The sequence below is a fragment of the Heptranchias perlo genome, chromosome 1 (genome assembly GCF_035084215.1).
Source record: "Heptranchias perlo isolate sHepPer1 chromosome 1, sHepPer1.hap1, whole genome shotgun sequence".
Taxonomy (NCBI): Eukaryota; Metazoa; Chordata; class Chondrichthyes; order Hexanchiformes; family Hexanchidae; genus Heptranchias; species Heptranchias perlo.
In genome coordinates, this window is record NC_090325.1 from 136,831,640 (window position 1) to 136,859,109 (window position 27,470).

The window sequence follows — 27,470 nt, forward strand, 5'->3', positions numbered from 1 at the left end:
AGCCAAACTTAGTGGGAGGATAGATGATTGGGAATTCTTCAAAAGACAGCAAAAAGTAACTAAAGGATTGATTAAGAAAGGGAAGTTAGATTATGAAAAGAAATTAGCAAAAAATATAAAAACAGATAGCAAGAGTTTCTATAGTTATATAAAAAGAAAAAGGGTGGCTAAGGCAAACATAGGTCCCTTAGAGGATGAGACCGGGAAATTAATGGTGGGAAACATGGAGATGGCAAAAATGCTGAACAAATATTTTGTTTCAGTCTTTACAGTAGAGGACACTAAGAATATCCCAACACTGGACAAACAGGGGACTCTCGGGGGGGAGGAGCTAAATACGATTAAAATCACTCAGGAGATGGTACTCAGTAAAATAATGGGACTCAAGGCGGATAAATCCCCTGGACCTGATGGCTTCCATCCTAGGGTCTTGAGGGAAGTGGCAGTAGGGATTGTGGATGCTTTGGTGATAGTTTTCCAAAATTCCCTGGACTCAGGAGAGGTCCCGGCAGATTGGAAAACTGCTAATGTAACACCGTTATTTAAAAAGGGTAGTAGGCAGAAGGCTGGAAATTATAGGCCAGTTAGCTTAACATCTGTGGTGGGTAAAATTTTGGAGTCTATTATTAAGGAGACAGTAACGGAACATTTAGATAAGCATAATTTAATAGGACAAAGTCAGCATGGCTTCATGAAGGGGAAGTCATGTCTGACAAATTTGCTTGAGTTCTTCGAGGATATAACGTATAGGGTGGATAATGGGGAACCAGTGGACGTAGTGTATTTAGACTTCCAGAAGGCATTCGACAAGGTGCCACATGAAAGATTATTACTTAAGATAAAAAATCACGGGATTGGGGGTAATATTCTGGCATGGGTGGAGGATTGGTTATCAAACAGGAAGCAGAGAGTTGGGATAAATGGTTCATTTTCGGACTGGCAACCAGTAACCAGTGGTGTTCCACAGGGGTCGGTGCTGGGTCCCCAACTCTTTACAATCTATATTAACGATTTGGAGGAGGGGACCGAGTGCAACATATCAAAATTTGCAGATGATACAAAGATGGGAGGGAAAGTAGAGAGTGAGGAGGACATAAAAAACCTGCAAGGGGATATAGACAGGCTGGGTGAGTGGGCGGAGATTTGGCAGATGCAATATAATATTGGAAAATGTGAGGTTATGCACTTTGGCAGGAAAAATCAGAGAGCAAGTTATTTTCTTAATGGCGAGAGACTGGAAAGTACTGCAGTACAAAGGGATCTGGGGGTCCTAGTGCAAGAAAATCAAAAAGTTGGTATGCAGGTGCAGCAGGTGATCAAGAAAGCCAACGGAATGTTGGCTTTTATTGCTAGGGGGATAGAATATAAAAACAGGGAGGTATTGCTGCAGTTATATAAGGTATTGGTGAGACCGCACCTGGAATACTGCATACAGTTTTGGTCTCCATACTTAAGAAAAGACATACTTGCTCTCGAGGCAGTACAAAGAAGGTTCACTCGGTTAATCCCGGGGATGAGGGGGCGCACATATGAGGAGAGGTTGAGTAGATTGGGACTCTACTCATTGGAGTTCAGAAGAATGAGAGGCGATCTTATTGAAACATATAAGATTGTGAGGGGTCTTGATCGGGTGGATGCAGTAAGGATGTTCCCAAAGATGGGTGAAACTAGAACTAGGGGGCATAATCTTAGAATAAGGGGCTGCTCTTTCAAAACTGAGATGAGGAGAAACTTCTTCACTCAGAGGGTGGTAGGTCTGTGGAATATGCTGCCCCAGGAAGCTGTGGAAGCTACATCATTAGATAAATTTAAAACAGAAATAGACAGTTTCCTCGAAGTAAAGGGAATTAGGGGTTATGGGGAGCAGGCAGGAAATTGGACATGAAGCTGAGTTCGGATCGGTCAATGCCCTGTGGGTGGCGGAGAGGGCCCAGGGGCTATGTGGCCGGGTCCTGCTCCGACTTCTTGTGTTCTTTAGATTTGTGGTTGGGATCAGATCAGCCATGATCTTATTAAATGGCGGAGCAGGCTCGAGGGGCCGATTGGCCTACTCCTGCTCCAATTTCTTATGTTCTTATGTTCTTATGGTTTGGGTGCCTGAAATGGGCAAGTGTTTCATTTCCCAGCATAACATCTCTCACTTTTATGAGCACAAAAAAAGGCATAACATGGAGGAATCTAATAATTACCTCAGTTGGTGTTGGGTACAGCAGTCGAGGTGACTGGAAAATGAAAGGAAGAAAGAAATACATTTAGTTAATGCTTAGAAATTATTGCTAGATTTAAGGTAACACATTATCTGCAGGAATGCAGTACTGTACCAGTGGTATACAGATGAAATAATACAACTGCTTGCTGTTTGCCAACACAAAAACAATTGTGCAAGAACAGCTTGTATTAAAAGATAGAAATAGAATAAAGGATTGATCTGGTGCAAACTGTTCTCAGTCTTAAAACGAAAGATAATCAATCAAAAAAAACGAACCTGGTTGAAACAAAGAAAGATGGATGGCTAAACTAAGTTCTGTAGAATTTGAAAGGAATATCCCAGGACAATGGTCTCAACCTTGAGAATGCAATTGCTCCGTATTTTAAAAAAAATTAGATATGTATTTTCAAGTTAAAACTGCTCTTCAATTTACCATGAGGTAAGGTGAGCTGAACTCTGAATCAGGCCATCGTATTCTCAATGTTTTCAAGGATAATCTAGATGGGTCAAATGGTCTCCCTCATCTGTACCTATCTTTGTGATCTTTGTAGGCTGGTGTGCAGAAACATGATGCTCCATCATGTAGCTTCAGCTTCCAGCAGACCCTACTGTTCACTGCTTAAATTAGTAGCATAGGGTAGTAACAGCTAACGTCAATCAATGCACATTACGTATCTACATCTCAGCCTCAGAAATGCCAAGAATTTCATGCTGGGCTGTGTGTTGCAAATGAAAATATTTTTAATGGAAAACATTAGACACTGCAAAAAGCAAACTTTACTGTTTGCAATATTACAAAGAGATGGATGTTTTTTTTTGGCAATAGGTGGGATTCTAAAAGTATCAAACTCGTTGAATTGTGCAAGATATCCTATGTAAATTTAAGAAAAAGGCTGCCAGAGTTCCTACAGTTGTCAGATATCCAATGAAAAAAAAATCTAAAATAATAATTAATAGAGCGCATGGCTCTAACTTTTCCATTTATTTGACTATTTATCCTGTGCAAAAGTTGTTTGCCACTGTGCTCATACACAAAATTTAGGTTTCTGTACACATCTTACTATATTTTACATGATTGTATCATTGGCTCTGCATAAGTAAGCATTTCTTATTTGGAAATGAAAAGCTTTCTCTTACAGTTAAAAAATTTCTGTTTTGACAAAAGCCCATTTTTGACATCTTTTTATTGATGTTCCACCTCTGTAACATCGCCCATCTCCGCCCCTGTCTCAGCTCATCTGCTACTGAAACCCTCATCCATGCCTTTGTTACCTCTAGACTTGATATTCCAATGCTCTCCTGGCCAGCCTCCCATCTTCCACCTTCCATAAACTTGAGCTCATCCAAAACTCTGCTGCCCGTATCCTAACTCGCACCAAGTCCCGTTCACCTTTCACCCCTATGTTTGCTGACCTACATTGGCTCCCAGTCTGAGAGCGCCTCGATTTTAAAATTCTTAAACTTGTTTTCAAATCCCTCCATGGCCTCGCCCCTCCCTATCTCTGTAATCTCCTCCAGCCCAACAACCCTCCGAGATCTCTGCGTTCCTTCAATTCTTGCCTCTTGCACATACCTGATTTTAATCACTCCACTACTGGCAGCCGGGCCTTCAGCTACCTAGGCGCTATGCTCTGGAATTCTCTCCCTAAATCTCTTCGCCTCTCTCTCCTCCTTTAAGACGCTCTTTAAAACCTACCTCTTTGACCAAGCTTTTGGTCACCTGTCCTAATATCTCCTTATGTGGCTCAGTGTCAAATTTTGTTTGATAACTCTACTGTAAAGTGCCTTGGGATGTTTTATTATGTTAAAGGCGCTATATAAATGCATGTTGTTGTTTGTTGTAGTAAGAGAAAAATGAAGGCCCACTACAAATAAAACCCACAATGAATAAATCTTATCGCGCAAAAATATAAGTTAATTTTGAGGCCACAGTGAAAGCAGGTATATATGAGTTTTGTAGGTACTGAAGTCCTGCTCTGATTTCAGCTGATATGCCTCTCCACCAAATCCAGGAATGGCTTCCGAGAACTTGCAACTGCAGTGGGGAAATATGAAAAGTAGCTTCAAATCTAAGTGTTTGCTTGTGCAATATTCACACAAATAGCAAACAGTACCTGACCCATATACAAGAAGGATAATTGGTACCATGTGGAATGAGGGGCTAAAAGAGGAATAATTCAAAAGGGATATAATACAGAACTAATTTTAGGTAATTAGCACTTGGGTAGAACAGAAAGACTCTTTGGCCTGGATTTTTCTCTGGACAAGTATTGTAAAGGAACACAGTGATAAATTTAGCTACCTAACATGTCGCCCACTTTACACTATTACTGGTAACTTCCAAAGCAAAATATTCAATTAGTCACTGGACAGTGTTTGAGCAGAAATATAACCAGCAAGCAAAGTGTGGGCCAGGTTGCAACAAGTAAGGTTTATCATACCAATCTCCACAGAATTCCATGCCAAGATTCCTTTGAAGAGGAAAGAAGCTGTTGCAGACTGGAGGCGAATTTGTCCTTACCTCCATTGATATATTTATATTTTAAAAACTCATGAGACAGACAGATATCACTGCTGTTCCCAATTATTTTATTTAGCCCTTTCTGTGGTAAATCGTCACCACTGCATTTTCAGCATCAGGAACATCACTTTATCTACTGGTAAGCATTATCAGGAATTATTCTCCAAAATAAGTGGTACCAAGCTGTCCAGTGTAAAAATCCAGACCTCATCTTTTAAATAACATTCAAATTCAAGAACTCTAGAGGACTGCTTAGTTGTTCAGTACCTCCCCCATGCTATGCCTTTCAATAGTGGAATAATTGATATACGGTGTATAGGAGATCATGTCAGGACGATCAATATTGTAAATGGCCTTAACTTTGGGAAGAGCGGCCAAATCCTTGTAGTCAAGAATCTCATCATCTAGCTTGGCCTAAGAGAGGAAGAACAAAAGAAGGATGCAAGAGATAATGAGCAGAGAACAAAGAAAACAGAGGAACAAAAGTAGATAGATAACTACTTCAAATATCAGAGCACTGACGTCTCCTTCAGGAAAGTTTAGTGTATACTTTAAAACAAAAACTGAAATAAATAGCCAAGAGTCATTTGGGTATATGTCACGAACATAATTTCATACTTGACTATACAAATCATGGCCGGGAATTTCCGCTCCACTGCCGTAACTTTGCAGGAAGTGCGGCGGAAGATTTGTTTACGCATGTAAACAGGATTCCCTGCACTTCCAGCGAAGTTGCAGCAGCGGAGTGGGTGCAGCTCCGAAGGAACTGATGGCCCTCATCTATAGTTAACATACTCATACATAAATAAATATTGCAACATAGTTACAGGGTTCCATTTATTATAGAAGAGGAACACACCCAGGTTAGACAAAGCAGAATAAGTAGGTAAATTGTACTTTTGAGCTGCTTTTGAAAGCTACTTTAAGCTTCCAGCATCTAAAATGGTGCCAGGAGTTGTGGACGTCACTCAAATTATGACATCATGGTGTTAATTATTTTTAAGACCAGATAGTTTTTATTATTCAGCAAAATATAAGAGCAATTTTATCTTTTTCTGAAATTTTTCAATTACAGATGTATACAGGAAAACATACTGGGACTCCCCGATCTCCTACCATAACATCACTTGTTTATGCCACTTCTCCGGGGTCACGGTGGACAATCGGGAGAACCCGAGTGAAAATTATTGGCGACTGTGCACTACTTACAGTTTTAAACAATCCCTTTGCCCTGAAATTACAGGAATGCTAATGTATGCTTAATGCATTTATCTGATATTCTTCTCCTTTAGGAAAGGCATTGACTCATTTAAAATAAAAGGGTTAACACCACCGCTAAAATAGCTGGAAGAGGGATTTCAGACAAATGTGTTAACCTTTGCATACTAGTATCAGTGTAATTTCAGGGCTTATATGTTTTCAAGTCAAAATTTGAGTAGGATATTGAATGCAACTAAAATTAGTTTTAAAAAAATTAGATTTTTACAATAAGATACATTGTTTTTAACTAAATTAATTGTTTTACTGAAGGTGTGATATCTTTTCACATGGAAGTTCAGTTTGTAACTATTGCAGGGGCACTATTGTAATTCACAAGACACTTGAATAGTCTGGAATAGAAAGACGTGTGGTCTTGTCACTGATCACATCTGTGTCATTAAACTTATAAAGTTTAATGAAGGAGACCTAATAAACTCATTCTGGGACATCAAACATTTATTCTTTGTTCAGTAACATGTAGATAACAGTCATGATATTATGGTGAAATTATAAGTCTGCTTCTGGAGGTTGACAAATTCATTGTGATACAAAGTTGTGAAATAATCAAAGTGGTCTGTAATCAATAAATAAATAAAATATTCCAGTTAACTTCTATTGCATAATATTACATGCTTAAAGAATTAAGAAATACAAAAAGCAGTGCACATTTGCTGTTTCGATGTACTCCTTTTCTCCTTCTTCACCCTTGTTGGTTGGGCAAACCACAATGTTAACTACAACCAACACTTTGATTCAAACTCAGATCCCTTTATTGGGAGTTAAATATTCCGGTCCTGTAAGTACTTGGCTACCCTACTTCTTTGAAGTAGAAACATTCAAAGTATTCATTCATGTCAATTTTGTAAGATTTTTGCAGCAGGAAAATTTGAAAATGTCTAAATATTTTGAGGTAATACAGGAGATGATATATCTGACAGTTTAAATAAACAACTGCTGAATAAACTTACATATATTATTCGGCTTGGGGACCCTGAAGTACTTGAGGCTGGAGCAGATGTGATGCTCTCAGAAGAAGTACGGGTGATCTAGAGGCAAAACAATATATATACTTCAGATATCAAAATTATAAGCTAAAGCCATACCTCTAAATATCTGGAAAATGTATACCCAAAACACAATGCTTAAAAATTCACTTTTCATATCAAGTAGTTCTGTGCTGTCTCACTGCACCAGTGTTCAAGTTCACATCCTTACTGCGTGATAATTCCTGGAGTTCTCAGGATCTTTTTGTCACTCCATCTTCATGTCAGTCTCAAGTCTTGATCCATTATTCTCGTATTCCAGAAAACACACAATGTTTTATTGGTGAAACAAGTGCATTCTAACGACACTTTTCTTCCTCCTTATTCATTGTACATAATATGGTTTTGAGGTGTAATATTTATTCTTGAATTCGAGAACTATAAAAGTTTACAGCATAGAAAAAGGCCATTCGGTTCATCATGCTGTGCCAGCTCTTTGCTAGTGCAATGCAATACTAATTCCACTGCCTTGTATCTTCCTCTGCTCCAAATATTTATCCGATTTTTGCTTAAATGATGTTACAGTCCATATCAACCACTTCATGTGGCAAAGCATTCCATGTTGTAAATCTTCTGTGCAAAGAAATTTCTCCTAATCTCTCTCCTCACTCTCAGTGATAATTTTAAATTGTTGTCTCCTCGTCACTGACTCCCTGAACAAAGGAGATAGTCTTGTTCTATTCACCTTTTGAACACTCTCACTTCATGCTACCTTGTCTCAGGGCTCACTTAACTCAATTAATTTCTGCCCAAATGAGGCTATATAAAGTCCATGGGGTAGAAACTGGTTTGCGCCCGAATTAGTTATTTGCATCTGGTACAGAATCTACTAGTTGATTGTTACCTTATATTCAGTTATTCCATGTAACCACTTATGAGTCACATATGTATGGTTATTTATGTGGAACATATTTTCCTCAGTGTTTACTAAGTGTTATGTGTGCACAGTTATTTGTTGGCTGCATGTGGTACTCGTCCATATACATAGATCATTAAAATGTCATGGACAGGTACAGAAAATAATCAAAAAAGCTAATGGAATGCTGGCCTTTATATCTAGAGGACTAGAATACAAGGAGCTAGAAGTTATGCTACAGCTATATAAAGCCCTGGTGAGACCACACCTGGAATGCTACGTTCAGTTCTGGGCACCTCACCATAGGAAGGATGTATTGGCCTTGGAGGGAGTGCAGCGTATATTTACTAGAATGATACCTGGACTCCAAGGGTTAAATTACAGAGAGAGATTACACAAACTAGGGTTGTTTTCCCTGGAATTTAGAAGATTAAGGAGTAATTTGATTGAAGTTTCCAAGATATTAAGGGGAACTGAAAGGGTAGATAGAGAGAAACTATTTTCACTGGTTGGGGGGTCTAGGACCAGGGGACGTAACCTAAAAATTAGAGCCAGGACTTTCAGGAGTGAAGTTAGGAAACACTTCTACACACAGAGGGTGGTAGAAGTTTGGAACTCTCTTCCGCAAACAGCAGTTGATGCTAGCTCAGTTGTTAATTTTAAATCTGAGATTGATAGATTTTTGTTAACTGAAGGTATTAAGGGATATGGGGCTAAGGCCATGATCTCACTGAATGACAGAACAGGATCAAGGGGCTAAATGGCCTACTTCTGTTCCTATGTTCCTAATTGTGGATGTAATTGTAATTTGTTATCCCCTCTACCCTAAATTATATTTTAAAAATCTGTGAGTTCAGCTCAGTAGAGTAACAAAGTGTGTTACTGGAAATTCTAGGGCTCAACAATGAACCAGCACAATAAATCCGTGTGTTTATAGACCAACTGTATAGACTTCACTTTAGAAGCTTATAAATCAAACTTGCAATGTTGTAAAACATAAAAATCAGCAATAAAGAGGATCTACTAGAATCAACTAAGGGCAGTGAGATTATCTGAATTTGGACAATCATGGTAAAGTTGTAAAATATTGCTACTTTGGTTTTTACCTCATAACAGATAGTGACAGAAATGAATATGCTTCTTTCACCTTACCTTTTGTTTTTCTTCTGCCCTGGCAGCCTGTTTACAGACTGGGTGCCAGATTGAAGTACCTGCAGCAATTAAGAAATAAATGATAATTGTAACAGTAAAAATTTTAAAAAGTATCAAAATTCTCCAATGTATTTAAATAAAAATGGATACTTTTGTTATTTATATCAAATTCCACATTTTTGTTTCACCTTTTATACAGTTTTCTTCATTCTTGCACAAAGGGACTAAAAGCAATTAGGGAATTGAGATATCGGAGAAAAGCGTCAATGGTGCTATTGGCCTATTATAATAAATTAATGTTATGCAGAGTAGGGAGAATTTGTAAGTAGGAATTTTACTTGCTATATTGTTGGGTCCAAGATACTGCATTAGGTGATGGACTATTCCAAACAGGAGGACTACAGTGTATGAGTGAAAGTACATGGTTATTATTTTTTTGGAACCTTGGCTATGCCTGTTGGCACTTAATGGGAACTAGAAACAAGTGGAATGAGTTCCAATATGATAACAAAACTAAAACATTACTAGTGCATATAAATAGATTTTGGGCTATGACATAACTATAATAGATATTTCTATATGAGATCTCTAAGTTAATAACTACTGCTGATATTTTCTTCTGTGCATCAGTTTTAATAAATTCATAAACATTTTTACAAGCAATATGTTCATAGATTTGTTAAAACAAACGCATAGATAATAATATTAAGGTAAGAGTTTAGTGAAGTAAAGTTGTGGGCCCTGAAAATCTGTGGCCCTTCCAGCACACACCTGCAGTAATTTTGGCGAGAAGGACTGCAAGTTAAGTTGAGACCAAAATACACCAGTCTCAGCATTGCACTGGAGATTCTGGATGGCATGTTGGAGGAGGAGCCTCTGCTTAGCTCAAAAAAGGCCATATGTGTAAGAGGAGGCAGGGTGGAGACATAGTGCATTAGGAATTCCAGCTGTCCTGGTCCTCAGAAGTACCTGCTGTAGGGTTGGTGGAGTCACATTTTAAAGCAGCCACCATACAAAATTACAAAGAGTTGTGAATAGGGTGAATATGGAAAGGTTTTTTCCTCTGGTTGGAGAATCAGTGATGAGGGATCATCGATTTAAAAATGCCAGTCAGAGAGCAAATAGGGTGATTAGGAGAAATGTCTTTATTTGTAGGTTTGTTGGAGCATGAAGTGCTTTGCCACAGCTGAGGCTGAGACCATTGCATCTCCAAGGAAAATCGGATTATTTGAAGCAGAGGAACATTCAGGGCTAGGGGGAAGAGAGCAGAGCAGTGGGCTTAGTTTTGGATTGTTCCAGCAAAAGTCACCACAGACTCAATGGGCCGATTGGTCTCCTTCTGTATTGTAAAATTCTAACATTCCCTTAAAAGATTAAGTGGGTTGGATACAGTTCACGATTGGTGTAAAATAACAGTAGATAAATACATTATTTGGTGCAGTACTTCAGCCATACACATTGTGATCCCAATTCTCTGCTGCGTTATTGCAATTCCTATGCACTTGCAATATTGTGTAAGAACATAAGAACATAAGAAATAGGAGCAGGAGTAGGCCAATCGGCCCCTCGAGCCTGCTCTGCCATTTAATAAGATCATGGCTGATCTGATCCTAACCTCAAATCTAAATTCATATCCAATTTCCTGCCCACTTCCCGTAACCCCGAATTCCCTTTACTTCTAGGAAACTGTCTATTTCTGTTTTAAATTTCTTTAATGATGTAGCTTCCACAGCTTCCTGGGGCAGCAAATTCCACAGACCTACCACCCTCTGAGTGAAGAAGTTTCTCCTCATCTCAGTTTTGAAAGAGCAGCCCCTTATTCTAAGATTATGCCCCCTCGTTCTAGTTACACACATCCTTGGGAACATCCTCACTGCATCCACCTGGTCAAGCCCCTTCACAATCTTATATGTTTCAATAAGATTGCCTCTCATTCTTCTGAACTCCAATGAGTAGAGTCCCAATCTACTCAACCTCTCCTCATATGTCCGCCCCCTCATCCCCGGGATTAACCGAGTGAACCTTCTTTGTACTGCCTTGAGAGCAAGTATGTCTTTTCTTAAGTATGGACACCATAACTGTATGCAGTATTCCAGGTGCGGTCTCACCAATACCTTATATAACTGCAGCAATACCTCCCTGTTTTTATATTCTATCCCCCTAGCAATAAAAGCCAACATTCCGTTGGCCTTCTTGATCACCTGCTGCACCTGCATACTAACTTTTTGATTTTCTTGCACTAGGACCCCCATATCCCTTTGTACTGCAGTACTTTCCAGTTTCTTGCCATTAAGATAATAACTTGCTCTCTGATTTTTCCTGCCAAAGTGCATAACCTCACATTTTCCAATATTGTATTGCATCTGCCAAATCTCCGCCCACTCACCCAGCCTGTCTATATCCCCTTGTCGGTTTTTTTGTGTCCTCCCATCTTTGTATCATCTGCAAACTTTGATATGTTACACTCGGTCCCCTCCTCCAAATCGTTAATATAGATTGTAAAGAGTTGGGGACCCAGCACCGACCCCTGCGGAACACCACTGGCTAAAGCTTGCCAGTCCGAGAATATACCATTTATCCCAACTCTCTGCTTCCTGTTAGATAACCAATCCTCCACCCATGCCAGAATATTACCCCCAATCCAGTGATTCTTTATCTTGAGCAATAATCTTTTATGTGGCACCTTGTTGAATGCCTTCTGGAAGTCTAAATACACTACGTCCACTGGTTCCTCTTTATCCACCCTGTACGTCATGTCCTCAAAGAACTCAAGCAAATTTGTCAGACATGACTTCCCCTTCATAAAGCCATGCTGACTTTGGCCTATTAAATTATGTTTATCCAAATGTTCCGCTACTGTCTCCTTAATAATAGACTCCAAAATTTTACCCACCACAGATGTTAAGCTAACTGGTCTATAATTTCCAGCCTTCTGCCTACTACCCTTTTTAAATAAGGGTGTTACATTAGCAGTTTTCCAATCTGCCGGGACCTTTGCCGAGTCCAGAGAATTTTGGAAAATTATTACCAAAGCATCCACAATCCCCACTGCCACTTCCCTCAAGACCCTAGGATGTAAGCCATCAGGTCCAGGGGATTTATCCGCCTTGAGTCCCATTAATTTACCGAGTACCAATTCCTTAGTGATTTTAATCGTATTTAGCTCCTCCCTCCCGAGAGCCCCCTGTTTGTCCAGTGTTGGGATATTCTTAGTGTCCTCTACCGTAAAGACTGAAACAAAATATTTGTTCAGCATTTTTGCCATCTCCATGTTTCCCACCATTAATTTCCCGGTCTCATCCTCTAAGGGACCTACGTTTGCCTTAGCCACCCTTTTTCTTTTTATATAACTATAGAATCTCTTGCTATCTGTTTTTATATTTTTTGCTAATTTATTTTCATAATCTATCTTCCCTTTCTTAATCAATCCTTTAGTTACTTTTTGCTGTCTTTTGAAGACTTCCCAATCTTCTATCCTCCCACTAAGTTTGGCTACCTTATATGTCCTTGTTTTTAGTCGGATACTATCCTTAATTTCTTTACTTAGCCACGGATGGCTGTCATTTCTTTTACACCCTTTTTTCCTCAGTGGAATATATTTTTTTTGAAAGTTGTAAAATAACTCCTTAAATGAACACCACTGCTCATGTACCGTCTTACCCTTTAATCTATTTTCCCAGTCCACTTTGATCAATTCCGCTCTCATACCATCATAGTCTCCTTTATTCAACCTCAGTACGCTTGTTTGAGAACCAACCTTCTCACCCTCTAATTGGATATGGAATGTAACCATGTTATGGTCACTCATTCCAAGGGGATCCTTAACTAGGACATTATTAATTAATCTTGGCTCATTACACGGGACCAGGTCCAAGGTTGCTTGCCCCCTTGTAGGATCAGTTACATACTGCTCAAGAAATCCATCCCTAATACACTCAATAAACTCTTCCTCAAGGCTGCCCTGCCCAATTTGATTTGTCCAGTTAATATGATAGTTAAAATCCCCCATATTTATAGCTGTTCCCTTATTACATGCCCCCGACTATTTCCTGATTAATACTTCTTCCAGCAGAGTTGCAACTACTAGGAGACCTATATACTACGCCCACTAGTGTTTTTTTCCCCTTATTATTCCTTATCTCTACCCAAACTATTTCATTATCCTGATCCTTTGTCCCAATATCATTTCTGCAATCTTCTGACGGGAAAGTTGGAGAGGATTGTTTTTCCTCTCATTTTGACTTTATATAAATTTCAAAAGTTGATTGATGATGCAAAATTAATAAAGTTCTGGGCTAATAATTATGGAATTATGAATTATGGAAAATGGTGTAGTGCTTGTGACTATTTAACCATCAAAATTTGTACCTCTGAAGCAAAGGTCAACACAATGAAGAAAAATTAGATTAGTGTAACTGGAAAGCTGCATGTAGACTGATGTCCCCATTCCCATTCCCACCCTCTCCTGAATGGAAGAAGCACTAATACTCAGTGATGCAACAATGAGGTGCGTAACATTGGATTTACGTTTGCATATTATATTAGATCCATTTAATGCTAGGCCAAAAATTATACACAAACCTGCTCAAACTTTTGCTTGTGGTTTTAGAGAACAAAATGTCCAGAAAAGGAGAGGGCCTGCAGATTATATTGCTGAGGTGAATTGGCCAGCAGGATTGAAACCATTCAGGAAATCCCTGAAACTGTGCTGACTAGAGTTGAGTTAATTTCTGATTGGCAGTCTCTTCCATATTCCATGAGTTAAGCCACAAAATAATTACTCCAAACTGTTGAAGCATTTTGATAAATAGGCCATTCTTATAAAATTGCATGACATTTCCTTACGTTCTATTCAGCAGCATGTCTATTCACTTGAGTTTAAACAGTGCTAATGCAGTCATCTAAACTTTGTTAATAAAAGATTTTACACCAACTTAAGACCATGCCTAATCTGGTCATAAACAACAAGGATACCAATAGCACTAAGTGGATTGGACCACAGTCCTACTAATAGAAATGCTTGCTGACAAACCCAATATGATCCAGTTTCTTTAGCTAAAGAAATAACATGTTATTCATATTTGGATACAGTAACACGATATTCTCTAGTGTGGGTCATTATAACAAATATTTGATGTATATCTTCTTAGTGCAGTGAGTTGCCTTCTCTCCTCTGAGTCAGATAGTTGTGCCCATGAAATCAATAATGTCAATGGAAATAAAATTTGGGAGAGATGTAAAATGGGCTGCAGATTCACTACAAAGACATGGGCCTCGATGTTAACCCCCCACATGCCAGGAAGGAGAGTGTTGGGGGCGGGGGGGGTTTAAAAATGAAAAAATGGGGAATGAGATCCCAACCGTCGCCTACACGCCCATTGCTGTTTTTACGTTGGAGGGTTTCGTGGCACTGTGGAGAGACGGGACAACACATTAACATATTTAAATCGGGCTCCCACAGTGCAATTGGGAGCCCGATTTAAATTTTACAGATGCTGCACTGGTTTCCCAGGGGTCGGGAAACCCGGCAGTGAAAGGGAGGCGGGCTGCCAGCTCCACAAGGTAACTGCCTTTTACAGCATTCTCTGTTTGCCAGGAGGAGCAGGAGTGCTCCTCCCAGCCCCACAAGGAAGTCTTCGGCCTTGTCTCTGCTGATCGCAGCCTCTCTCTCCCCGCTGCCACGATCACAGCCGACCTCCCCCACTAAGCCCCGAATGCCGACCCTCCCTCCTCCCAATTGCTGGGGACCATCCCCAAGGGTCCCCCGCTGTGGCCTCCTGCCGCTCGTTTTCCCACCCGGCAGCCAGCTGTCAATTTGGCTGTCTGCCGGGCGGGAAACAGAAGAAAATAATGATAATTAGGTCCCACCGTTAAATTCGTAAGGACCTCTGAGTCCACGACCTTGCCGGGTTCCTCGGCCGTTTCCGGCCTCACCTGACCCTCCCCTCCTCCCTGGAAATATCAGGGCCATGGTCTCAAACCTAAACTCCTGTATCCTTGATGCAGCAGCCTAGGTATGGTGGGATAAGACTTATGCCTGCTAAAGTCCGAGGAGAGTGACCCTGTTCAAAATCCCAGGGTCAAGTAATTTCAATAATGCCGGCAGCGGTTCAAGAAAAAGGTCCACCACCTTCTCAGGGCAACAAGGGATGGACAACATATGCCAGCCTCGCCAGTGACACCCATATCCCGCAAATGAAAAAAAAACAAGGGCATAAGTCCCACCAGCAGGAAACCAGGTATGCCAATGGGGTGAGTGTGGGGTGCAAATTTGGGATGGGAGCAGAGCAAGGAAGCAACTTCTTTATTTAAAGGGCTGCATGCATTTAAAGGGCTGAGCAGGCTATTTCAAGAGAGAGTGAAATGGCTGCTGCAACAGAAGGAAAAAAGGGAACATTTAACTTCTCTGAGGCTGGTGTGGAAGTGCTGCAGTTCCAAATTAGAGAACAGGGGAATGCCATTGTTGGAGTACAAGGGACACAGCCATTACATGCAGCAGCACAGACCACATGGAGGCAGATGGCTGTGGCTGTGAGTAGGATATCCATAACCCCAAGGGCCCTTTACTGTGTCAGAGAAGTTTAATGATCTCACTAGGTCAGCATAAGGGAAGGGTGTTTTCAGAAGAATAACAGGACAGGTAGTTGAATGACATGGGTATTCCCTGACAAAATACTCAAGCACTGCTATTTGAGATAACACATGGCACCATCTTCCTTGTCCCAGAAGCAAAGTCACTTGTCAGCACTCATGTCATGCCTTACATCCTGTAATGCATACTAGCACACCAAAGTCTCACATTAGGTCCTTGCTCCCTTGACACCGACCATTATGACCATCCATTTCACAATTCCTGACTGACTGTGATTGCAGGATCTGGAGAATGCAGCAACCAATTGATACTATCCAATCCTCTTGCAAAAGACGACAAAATACAATGCTACGGAAGGCCAGGCCACTGGAGGTGAATTTGCCAACACTGCATGACAACCAGTGGCTTTAACTCTGGGCTGGCAGTTGGGGATGGAGATGTGGGAGTCACTGTGCCTTCAGTGGATTTGTGAGAACATATACCTTTTCTTATTTACTGTTGCAATGTATTACATAAGAACATAAGAACATAAGAAATAGGAGCAGGAGTAGGCCAATCGGCCCCTCGAGCCTGCTCCGCCATTCAATAAGATCATGGCTGATCTGGTCCTAACCTCAAATCTAAAATCATGTCCAATTTCCTGCCCGCTCCCCGTAACCCCTAATTCCCTTTACTTCTAGGAAACTGTCTATTTCTGTTTTAAACTTATTTAATGATGTAGCTTCCACAGCTTCCTGGGGCAGCAAATTCCACAGACCTACCACCCTCTGAGTGAAGAAGTTTCTCCTCATCTCAGTTTTGAAAGAGCAGCCCCTTATTCTAAGATTATGCCCCCTCGTTCTAGTTACACACATCCTTGGGAACATCCTCACTGCATCCACCTGGTCAAGCCCCTTCACAATCTTATATGTTTCAATAAGATTGCCTCTCATTCTTCTGAACTCCAATGAGTAGAGTCCCAATCTACTCAACCTCTCCTCATATGTCCGCCCCCTCATCCCCGGGATTAACCGAGTGAACCTTCTTTGTACTGCCTCGAGAGCAAGTATGTCTTTTCTTAAGTATGGACACCAAAACTGTATGCAGTATTCCAGGTGCGGTCTCACTAATACTTTATATAACTGCAGCAATACTTCCCTGTTTTTATATTCTATCCCCCTAGCAATAAAAGCCAACATTCCGTTGGCCATCTTGATCACCTGCTGCACCTGCATACTAACCTTTTGATTTTCTTGCACTAGGACCCCCAGATCCCTTTGTACTGCAGTACTTTCCAGTTGCTCGCCATTGAGATAATAACTTGCTCTCCGATTTTTCCTGCCAAAGTGCATAACCTCACATTTTCCAACATTGTATTGCATCTGCCAAATCTCCGCCCACTCACCCAGCCTGTGTATATCCCCTTGTAGGTTTTTTATGTCCTCCTCACTCTCTACCTTCCCTCCCATCTTTGTATCATCTGCAAACTTTGATATGTTACACTCGGTCCCCTCGGTATTCTTCACCAGCTACCATTTTTTTCATTAAAAATCCATAAAGTCGCTGATTAAGACAAAATGCTGCTCATTCACAGTTGACAGGCTACTTATTCCCCCAAAGACTCAAGCCGGGAAACAGCTGAGAAAGATGCTGTGGAGAAAAACACTGTGGTCCCCTCCAGCTCTGGCAGCACTGGCGACCACGCACCCACCCCATCACTCACATTCTCCCTTGCACTCAGCAGCCTTAAAACACCTGGTGGAGGGGGCACAGACAGTGTAGATCAGGAATTGACACATGGGCCCCGATATTACCAGGGAGGCGGGTTGGCAGCGGGGGGGGGGCAACTGGGCGTGTGGGTAACCCACCCAGTAAAATCGATGGGTTCCCCACGCGATCGCGAGTAAATTGAAGCCGCTTACCTTGGCTTCCGGGTTTCCACTTGGAAACCTGCGCAGCGGGCGGACTGCGCACCCGCACCACAGGCTGTCAGATGGAGGAGCCCTATTTAAAGGGGAAGTCCTCCACTGCTGCTCCTGCAGCAAACAACCAAAACAGCAGCATGGAGCAGGCCAGGGGAAAGGCTGCTCCCAGGTTTATTGATGCCTCACTCCAGGTGTTATTGGATGGGCTGAGGAGGAGGAGGGACATATTCTACCCAGCCGACGGGAGGAAGTGGCCTCCCTCTGCCACCAAGAAGGCCTGGCTCGAGGTGGCAGAGGAGGTCAGCAGCAGCAACATCTCCCGCACCTGGATCCAGTGCAGGAAGCGCTTCAATGACCTAACTAGGTCAGCCAAAGTGAGGACACTTACTCATTCTCCTACACTCCATCTTCCACATCACCGCCCCCACCCCACAATTCCTTCGGCACTGCCAACACGACCCTATCACATCACTCCTCACACCCACTCAAACCTCATCCTCAACTTACCTGCACTTACTCACCTCCCCAGTACTCATCCCACCACTACCATTCAACCCAACCCTCATACAATCTCATGGCTCTGTCTCATACTCACCCTCTGATGCATCTCTTTCACTGTCAGCCTCACCCATACCAATGCATTCAGCGGCTGGCCACGTCACCATCACTCACTCACGCCTCTCTACTTTCTCCACACGGACTGCAGCGGTTCAAGAAGGCAGCTCACCACCACCTTCTCAAGGGCAATTAGGGATGGGCAATAAATGCCAGCCTCTCCAGCGACGCCCACATCCCATGAACGAATAAAAAAAGAGAGCCCAGAATGCACGGGAGAGGGCGAAGACCGGAGGGGGGCCGCAACATCAGGTCATCGTCACGGACGCGGAGCAGGAGGCTCTTGAAGTAAGCCGCACCCTCGAATGCCTGTCCGTCAGGGACGCCGAGACTGCCACCCTACAAACGGCTGGTGACAGAACTTTAACATTCAGCACTCAATAGCAAATGATGTTAAGATGCCTTGCCATCTTCAGCACCTCAACATCTGTCATCATGCTTCATATTGCCTTCTGTTCTCTCTCAGGGCCCTCAGCGACCGTCGTGACGGCAGAGGGCGATTCCTCAGAGGACCTGCCGGCCTCAGTTAGTTGGGGTCAGACATGGTGAGTCACCACACACGTGAGCACGAGCAGACACTGGTGGCAGGGGCAGCTGTGGAGAGTCCGCGTTGGTGAGAGCGTTCTTCTCCAGGCTCTGCTCTGCTGGACATGGATGCTGAACCTTGGGGCCATCCTTTCAAAGGAGAATGATCGAGGGGCAGCAGCACATTTGCGAGGTGCTGGAACAGGTGCCACGCGCACTCTCTACAATTGTACAGAGGATGGAAGAGTCCAACTCCTGCATGTGTGGAATGGTGGCACAGGTACAGGAGGGAATCTCTGAGATACTGTCACAGGGACATGAGGGCATTTCTGAGATAGTGTTGCGGGTAAGTGCGGGAATGTCTGCGATGGAGGGAAGGCTAGCCTCCATTGAGCTTCAAGCACGGCTCACCAACGATTCCACTGAGGCCCTGACAACGGCCCATTGGACTCAGGGTGAGCAACTTTCTGCCGCCTTAAACAGGCAGGCAGATACATTAACACTGGCCTTACAAGGCTTCACACATGTCCTCCAAACTGTCATCCAGAAGGGTGGTAGGGGTGATGTGGGCCTGGCCCAGGAGAGGGATGATGGCGAAAGGGGACATGGAAGTGGGGACGCCACACAAAGCGCTCCCTCTCAACCAGTACCCGCAATGCTGCCTCCTCTCCAGGTGGTCGAGTCTGCCCCTGCACAGGTGCAGGTGGAGCAATCTTTGGAGGGGCCCTCATGGGCACCGAAACCCAGAGGGCGTAGGCCTCTAATCGGTCAGGGCAAGAACAAGAGCAATCTGCCACTACCTCTGCTGCAGCCACAGGGGAAGCACCACGTAGGAGTAGTCGTAAGCATAAGGTGAAGGTTTTGTGAGCACAAAGGGGATGCACAGGGGTGTTTGACGGTTTGACATGTTTTTTATTTATATTTGATTTTTGTTAATGGCACATTAAATATTATTATTGTAACTACTACTGCCACGTCTTGGAAATTCTTGACTGGCTTGTGTAATAAGTCCCTTTCATGAGGTTCACCATGAACACCCTCACTTGATGCAGTTAGTGTATGTGCAGTTGGACGACTATTTTGTGCAGGTGCCTATGGCGCAGCACATGGAGCTCCATGTGGCGGAGGTGGATGGCGTGCCTGGCGAGGCTGCTAATGTTGCTTATCCTCGGATGAAGTGATGAATGCAGCTATGACGCCCCCCCATCCTGACGGTGTGAGTTTGAGGGGGTCCACAAAATAGGTAAATGTGTTTGCACAGCAGAGTTTAGGGTATAAATTAATAATTTTGAGTGGAAAGACAAAGGTGTTGCAGCCAAAACTTTGTCTGAAGTGACAGAGTGCCCTGCTGCAATAAATGAGGTTTTCCCCCCCAACTGTCAAATAATCCTTTGCATCTCCCATTGGCTGCTGGCTGAAACACGTCTGCTCCACAGGATGAGAAACACACTGAGGATTCTTCAAAATTGCACCCCTGCCAAAATCTCCAGTCAATGAGGTCTGTCAAGTAATTCAGCTACCTAAATAACAATGTAAATTATCATTCCGCCGGCTTTAATTGGCGGTGGGAGTCCTGCATGCGGGAGCTGCGCGCGCACTCAAACTTGTTATTGGGGAACCCGGAAGTCAGATTCCGCCATTTTAGGAGACCCCCCCGCCCCCGCTTGGCCATCCGAAAATTAGCCCCATGGTGAGAAACAGACCACCAGGAAGCCAAAGAGTGCAGATTTGGAGCCTGATGTAGCTGAGTAGAAGCATAACATTTCAGTCCCTAGCTGCAGGGCAGGGGTCCTGTCATGAAGGGAAGGATATTAACAGAGCATCATACACATGTAGAGGTTCCGCATGGCCTCTCTGGGGACGTGTGGTAGATGGTGGGCATAGCAGTGGAGTGTACTGTCCTGCTGTACGCCAACATCCCAGAGGGTTGTATGTAATTCACTACAGGGCTGCCTGGAGAAAGTGGCAACTGCAGGACCATCTGTAAACCTGCCTCCGCTTCATGACAGAGCCAGGCAAGTCAATCAACTCAATGTGGGGGCACTGGATGAAGGACATTGGCAGGATGTGACTAGTGGAGTCCCGCAGGGATCTGTCTTGGGGCCTCAATTATTCACAATATTTATTAACGACTTAGATGAAGGCATAATAAGTCTCATATCTAAGTTTGCCGATGACACAAAGATTGGTGGTATTGTAAGCAGTGTAGATGAAAACATCAAATTACAAAGGGATATTGATAGATTAGGTGAATGGGCAAAACTGTGGCAAATCTAATTCAATGTAGACAAATGTGAGGTCATCCACTTTGGATCAAAAAAGGATAGAACAGGGTACTTTCTAAATGGTAAAAAGTTAAAAACAGTGGATGTCCAAAGGGACTTCGGGGTTCAGGTACATAGATCATTGAAGTGTCATGAACAGGTGCAGAAAATAATCAAGAAGGCAAATGGAATGCTGGCCTTTATATCTAGAGGACTGGAGTACAAGGGGGCAGAAGTTATGCTTCAGCTATACAAAACCCTGGTTAGACCGCATCTGGAGTGCTGTGAGCAGTTCTGGGCACCGCACCTTCAGAAGGACATACTGGCCTTGGAGGGAGTGCAGCGTAGGTTTACTAGAACAAGGGTTCTAGTAAAGGGTTAAGTTACGAGGAGAGATTACACAAATTGGGGTTGTATTCTCTAGAGTTTAGAAGGTTAAGGGGTGATCTGATCGAAGTTTATAAGATATTAAGGGGAACAGATAGGGTGGATAGAAAGAAACTATTTCCGCTGGTTGGGCATTCTAGGACTGGGGGGGCACAGTCTAAAAATTAGAGCCAGACCTTTCAGGAGTGAGATTAGAAAACACTTCTACACACAAAAGGTGGTAGAAGTTTGGAACTCTCTTCCGTAAACGGCAATTGATGCTAGCTCAATTGTTAATTTTAAATCTAAGATAGATAGCTTTTTGCCAACCAAAGGTATTAAGGGATATGGGCCAAAGGCAGGTATATGGAGTTAGATCACAGATCAGCCATGATCTTATCAAATGGTGGAGCGGGCTCGAGGGGCTGAATGGCCTACTCCTGTTCCTATGTTCCTTTTTCTGCTCAATGTCCCTTTTCCTCTTTAAGTATGGTCACTTTTGTAATGTTCGGCATACACAAGTGCTATAAAAATGCAAGTTGTTGATATTGTGGGTCAATTGTATGAATGTTATACTGGCTGTCAGCAATACACAAGACGCATGAAAGCAAAAAAAATCATTAAACACGCTAATTTCAGGTATATTTACAGCAAGTGTGGAGGATGGTTGTCAACAGTGATAAATCCCAAGCAAGAAAATCTTAAAAACAGTTCCACAAGTAAATGGATTAAAAAGCATATGGGGCTGAAATGTGACCTACTTTAGAAAGCTAACATCCCCGTCAGAAACTCATCCAACATCATATTGGTTTGGGGGCTGTAGAGGTATACTTCGCAGCCACCTAAAGCATGCGTTAGGCCCTTGGAATTTGTTAATAAGAGGTTTAACGTCTATTTTAGCACCCAAACCAGAAACTGTTTTACCCTGAATACAGCAGTCATCGGGCCCAGTGCATTCAGGAATACCTGGCCTACATGCGGCCTAACCAGCGGTCCTTAAAGTAGACCCCTTGAGGCCCCCATCAAAAAGGTAGTGCTCCCCCCAGCTCCACATTAAAACCGAGGGCTGCTGCTGGCCACTGCTTGCCCCCTTCCGATTGCCTCCCGCCTGTTTAGGCCATTGAATTATATAACAATATTAAACACAGAAGTAACTTAAATTCTCATTTAAACTGATCAACAGTCCAGAATTGCACTTTTCATTTTTAGCACCTATTTGAGTTAACTTTTTGTGCTTTTGTTTTGATTCTACTTTCTTTCATTGAACGGTTTTCATTCAATCATAGTAACATAAGTAGGATTTGTTAAGTTAACCTTCTAGCTTTTTGCTGTCAGAACTCTGACCACAGTACTGAGTTGATTCACACTCATCAGCAGCTTCACATGATCTCACAGAACTGTGTCTATACAAGATATTTATCATTTACGGGCAGGACGCAAAAGTTTGAGGTTGCTTAGGGCAGCCTGATTACAACCTAGGCACAGTAAATAACAAGCCATGATGATCTCTCAAGAATATTTGTTAGTTTTTGTACCTTGCAGATACATTTCTTCCCCTTCTGCAAACATCTCCTCGCATCTGATACATCGTGCACAGTCTGGATGGTAATGTTTTTCTCCTGCCTGAAAAAAGAAAATTCGGTGGAACAGCATCATTTCAAAATATTGAAGTTCTTCAGATTTGTTCAATTGTCAAATATTAATATTCAGAAAATACCATTGCCAAGAATTTTCTCAGGGGTTCTCAGTTGTAATTTCAGTGGAAGATCGGAGGACACTCTGTTTACAAGCGTAAACACGGTTTCCATCAATCTACTACTCAAGTTACAGCGGCCGATTAGGAGAATTTCCCCCTCCCCCCGAGGGAAATTGCCAGCACATGCCTAATGGTAAATTTGAATTGTAATCTCCTTTATGACATACTCGACACTTCCGCCCCCCACCAGAAATTGTAATGCTGTCTTGTACAGCACAATTCCAGTTTCAAATTAAATCTGGAGACTGGGCAGGGGACCTCAGGAGGGGAAGTAACTTACAAATATGGGGACAAAAAAAGTTACATTCAGGCTTCAGCAAACACCTTGGTATTTGCTCAAAGCTACTGAAATGCTTTTGTGCTACTTTCTCATTTTATCCACTCCTTCCATCCCTCAACATCTCTCAACTGAGATGATAATATGGAGATCCTTGTTAATGTTGTGCTGTATTAATGGGAGTGTCCATCATGACTCTCCCTCTGAGTTTCCCTCCTTTGCTGTGTGGAAGTGCCTGACCTCTACTCAGTTATTCTCCAAAACAACACAACTGGGATCAGGAGCTACCTGTATGGGGAAAGCATAGTGTTAAACCACTCCATGGTGCATCTGATTTCTAAAACTCTTGTGGATTGGCAATCATAATGAAGCACATTGGGGTATAATTTCATCAGGGCAGTGGATTTAGAATTTGCTGCTGTGGGAAAATCTATGAATATTAAATCATTCTTATAGCTTCTTTTTAATGTTGTTTTCACATCTCTAAAATGAGATCGCATTGCCTCAGCCCTTGATCTGGCAATTTGGATATATGCAAGTGTTTTTTTTAAAAAGAGATCTCAAGAGATCCTACTCTCTGTTGAATTCTATCCTATATTGAATTTTAGAAGTATACTGGTTTCATAATTTAAATTTCTAATTCTAATTATCATCTGTTCTAATTTAACAAGAATAATTCCCAACAGTGTATAATAATTTTCTACCCACTGGTAGCATTAATCATGAGCTACCAATTAGTTTTGAATATTCTCTTATCTCTATGTCCCACTAGCTGGAAGCTACAACTGGGGTTCAGGGAAAGGGCAGTTGGCATCACAATCAATTCTTCACATTATTTTCTTCCCCTGGAGTTTGTTGCTACTGCCAGCAGGGATTGTATTAGATAGAAGCTGCCCTTAACTTTATCGCCTCTGAAACATTCAGGTTCTTGATCAAATGGTTACACTGTATAGTCCCAGCCTCTGTGGGACTAACACTCTGTGCCCACTTGCAGTCAAGGGTTAACATGAAACAAAAAAATCTCATTGCACACACAGAATTGTCTGCTGCTCCCAATAGTCCTTGGCAAATAAAAATGCTACAGCATATAAAATCTACTCGTAACATATTTTTGAAATGTATGAGTATATCAACAAGAATAAAATGTTTGATAGGGTGCTCGTAGAGAAGACGTTCCCACTTGCGGGGGAGACCAGAACTAATGGCCATAAATATAAGATAGCCACTAATAAATCCAATAGGGGATTTCAGGAGAAACTTCTTTATTTAGAGAGTGGTTGGAATGTGGAACTCACTACCACAGGGAGTAGTTATGAATTAAGAATTAAGAGCAGGAGTAGGCCATTCGACCCCTCGAGCCTGCTCTACCATTTGAGAAGATCATGGCTGATCTGATAGTGACCTCAACCCTACTTTCCCGTCTACCTACTATATATAACCTTTGACCCCCCCTTGTTAATCAGGAATCTATCTAACTCAGCCTTAAAAATATTCAATGACCCTGCCTCCACTGCTCTATGGGGAAGAGTGTTACACAGACTCACGACCCTCAGAGAAAAAAATTCTCCTCATCTCCATCTTAAATGGGAGACCCCTTATTTTTAAACCGTGGCCCTTAGTTCTAGTCTCTCCCACAAGGGTAAAAATCCTTTCAGCATCTACCCCTTCAAGTCCCCTCAGGATCTTATATGTTTCAATAAGATCACCTCTCATTCTTCCAAACTCCAGTGTATACAGGCCCAACTTGTCCAACCTTTCCTTAAAAGATAAACCCCTCATCCCAGGATCAGTCGAGTGAACCTTCTCTGAACCACCTCCAAAGCAATTATGTCCTTTCTTAAATAAGGAAACCAAAACGGCACACAGTATTCTAGATGTGGTCTCACCAATGCAATGTACAACTGTAGCAAAACATCGCTACTTTTTTTTTCCATTCTCCTTGCAATAAATGACAACATTCCATTTGCCTTCCTAATCATTTGCTGTACCTGCATACTAACTTTTTGTGAATAATGTACGATGACACCCAGATCTCTCTGTACCTCAGAGTTCTGCATTCTCTCTCCATTTAAATAATACACTGCTTTTCTATTCCTCCTGCCAAAGTGGACAAGTTCATATTTTCCCACATTATACGTCAGCTGCCAAATTTTTGCCCACTCACTTAACCTATCTATAACCCTTTGCAGACTCCTTAGGGTCAATTTTCAGATGGCCGAGCGGGTGTGTTCGTAGTGCGGGGGCTCCTAAAATTGGGGATTCCCGAAGCGAGTCCAGAGCCCGGCTCCAACCAGTCCACTTCCAGGTTCCCCAATGACGTGAATCGGTGCGTGCGCAGCCCCCGCATGTGGGACTCCCACCGGCAATCAAAGCCGGCGGAATCCCACTTAAGATCATTGGGCCCGATGTTACCAGGGCTGCGGGTTCTCGGTGGGGGGGCTATCGGGCGCGTGGGTAACGCGCCCGGAGAAATCAGTCAGCTCCCCGCGCGATCGTAGCATAATTGGATCCAATTACCTGCTCCTCCGGGTTCCCCACTGCTGATCTGTGCGTCGGGCGGGCTGCGCATGCGCAGTAAGATCTGTCAGCTGGAGGAGCTCTATTTAAAGGGGCAGTCCTCCACTGACAGATGCTGCAACAAACAGAAAAAAATCACAGCGTGGAGCAGCCCAGGGGGAAGGCTGCTCCCAGTTTAATGATGCCTCACTCCAGGTATCAATAGATGGGGTGAGGAGGAGGGGGAGGACAGAGATCTTCCCCCCGGCGGGCGGGAGGAAGCGGCCTGCCTCTGCCACCAGGAAGGCCTGGCTCAAGGTGGCAGAGGAGGTCACCAGCACCACCAACATATCGCCCACCTGCATACAGTGCAGGAGGCGCTTCAATGACCTCAGTAGGTCAGCCAAAGTGAGTACACTTACTCTTTCCCCTACACTCCGTCTGCCACATCACCGCCCCCACCCCACATCTCCTTCTGCACTGCCAACACTACTCTGTCACATCACCCCTCACGCCCACTCAAACCTCATCCTCATCTTACCTGCACCTACTCACCTCGCCAGTACTCATCCCGCCACTACCACTCAACCCAATCCTCATACAATCTCATGGCTCTATCTCATACTCACCCTCTCGTGCATCTCTTTCACGGCCAGCCTCACTCAACCTGCCACTACCTGTGCTGCAGCCACAGGGCATGCATCACATATGTGCAGTAGGCAGCGTAAGGCAAACGTGTCGTGAGCATGAAGGGGATGCACAAGGGTGTTTGAGGGTTTGTCATGGTTGTTACTTATATTGAATTTCTGACCAACTCACATTACATATTATATTGGCACCACTACTGCCATGTCTTCGCGAATCTTGTCTGGTCTGTGCAATAATGCCCTTTCCTGAAGATCACTACGAGGACCCACGACTGATGCCACCCATTGTGTCACTGCAGAGTGGGTGTAGGTGTATTTGCAGGGCACTTTTGTGCAGACGGCTGAGAGACATCGGTGATGTCCCCGGTTGCACCCTGGAAGGATGCGGAGGAGAGGTTGTTGAGGGCAGTGGTGATTTTGACAGCGACAGGTAAGAAGATGGTGCTCGGGCCAACCAGGAGTAGCTTGGCATGAAGGAGGCTGCAGATGTCCATGACTACATGTCGAGTGACTCTGAGCCTCCGTGTGCACTGCTGCTCAGAGAGGTCCAGGAAGCTGAGCCTCGGTCTGTGGACCCTGTGGCGAGGGAAGTGCCCTCTGCGACGCAACTCTCTCTGCGGTAGCCCTCCCTCCTGCTGTGCAGGTGAATGTGTCACAGCACTCTGTTGTGGAGCTCCACGTGTCAGAGGTGGACGGCGTGGATGGCGAGGCTGGTGATGCTGTTCGCCCTCCGAGGAGGTCATGACTGCAGCTACGGCGGCCCCCATCCGGAAGATGTACATCTGAGGGGGTCCACAAGGTAGGTACATGTGTCTGGACACCGGGGTAAGTGTGCAAGTTGGTGACTTTGATTGTCAGGAGGAGGGTGGTGGAGGCCAAACTTTGTCCCAAGTGACAGAGTGGCCTCCTGCAATGAGTGAGGGTCTCCCTACCCCCCCCCCACCTGTCAAATGGACCTTTGCAGCTGCCACAGGCTGATGGCTGCAA

At 43.3% G+C, this 27,470-nt stretch overlaps 1 protein-coding gene across 1 annotated transcript in view; it reads right to left on the reverse strand.

Moving 5' to 3' along the window:
* Positions 1-27,470, reverse strand: part of ablim2 (actin binding LIM protein family, member 2) — a 378,415-nt gene that overhangs the window by 159,660 nt on the left and 191,285 nt on the right. The window contains exons 7-11 of the mRNA XM_067991317.1: positions 22,843-22,930; positions 9,042-9,100; positions 6,959-7,036; positions 4,998-5,144; positions 2,190-2,222 (exon numbers count right to left, since the gene is read on the reverse strand). Of these exons, the coding sequence (XP_067847418.1) occupies positions 2,190-2,222; positions 4,998-5,144; positions 6,959-7,036; positions 9,042-9,100; positions 22,843-22,930 (405 nt within the window). The remainder of the gene's footprint in view (positions 1-2,189; positions 2,223-4,997; positions 5,145-6,958; positions 7,037-9,041; positions 9,101-22,842; positions 22,931-27,470) is intronic.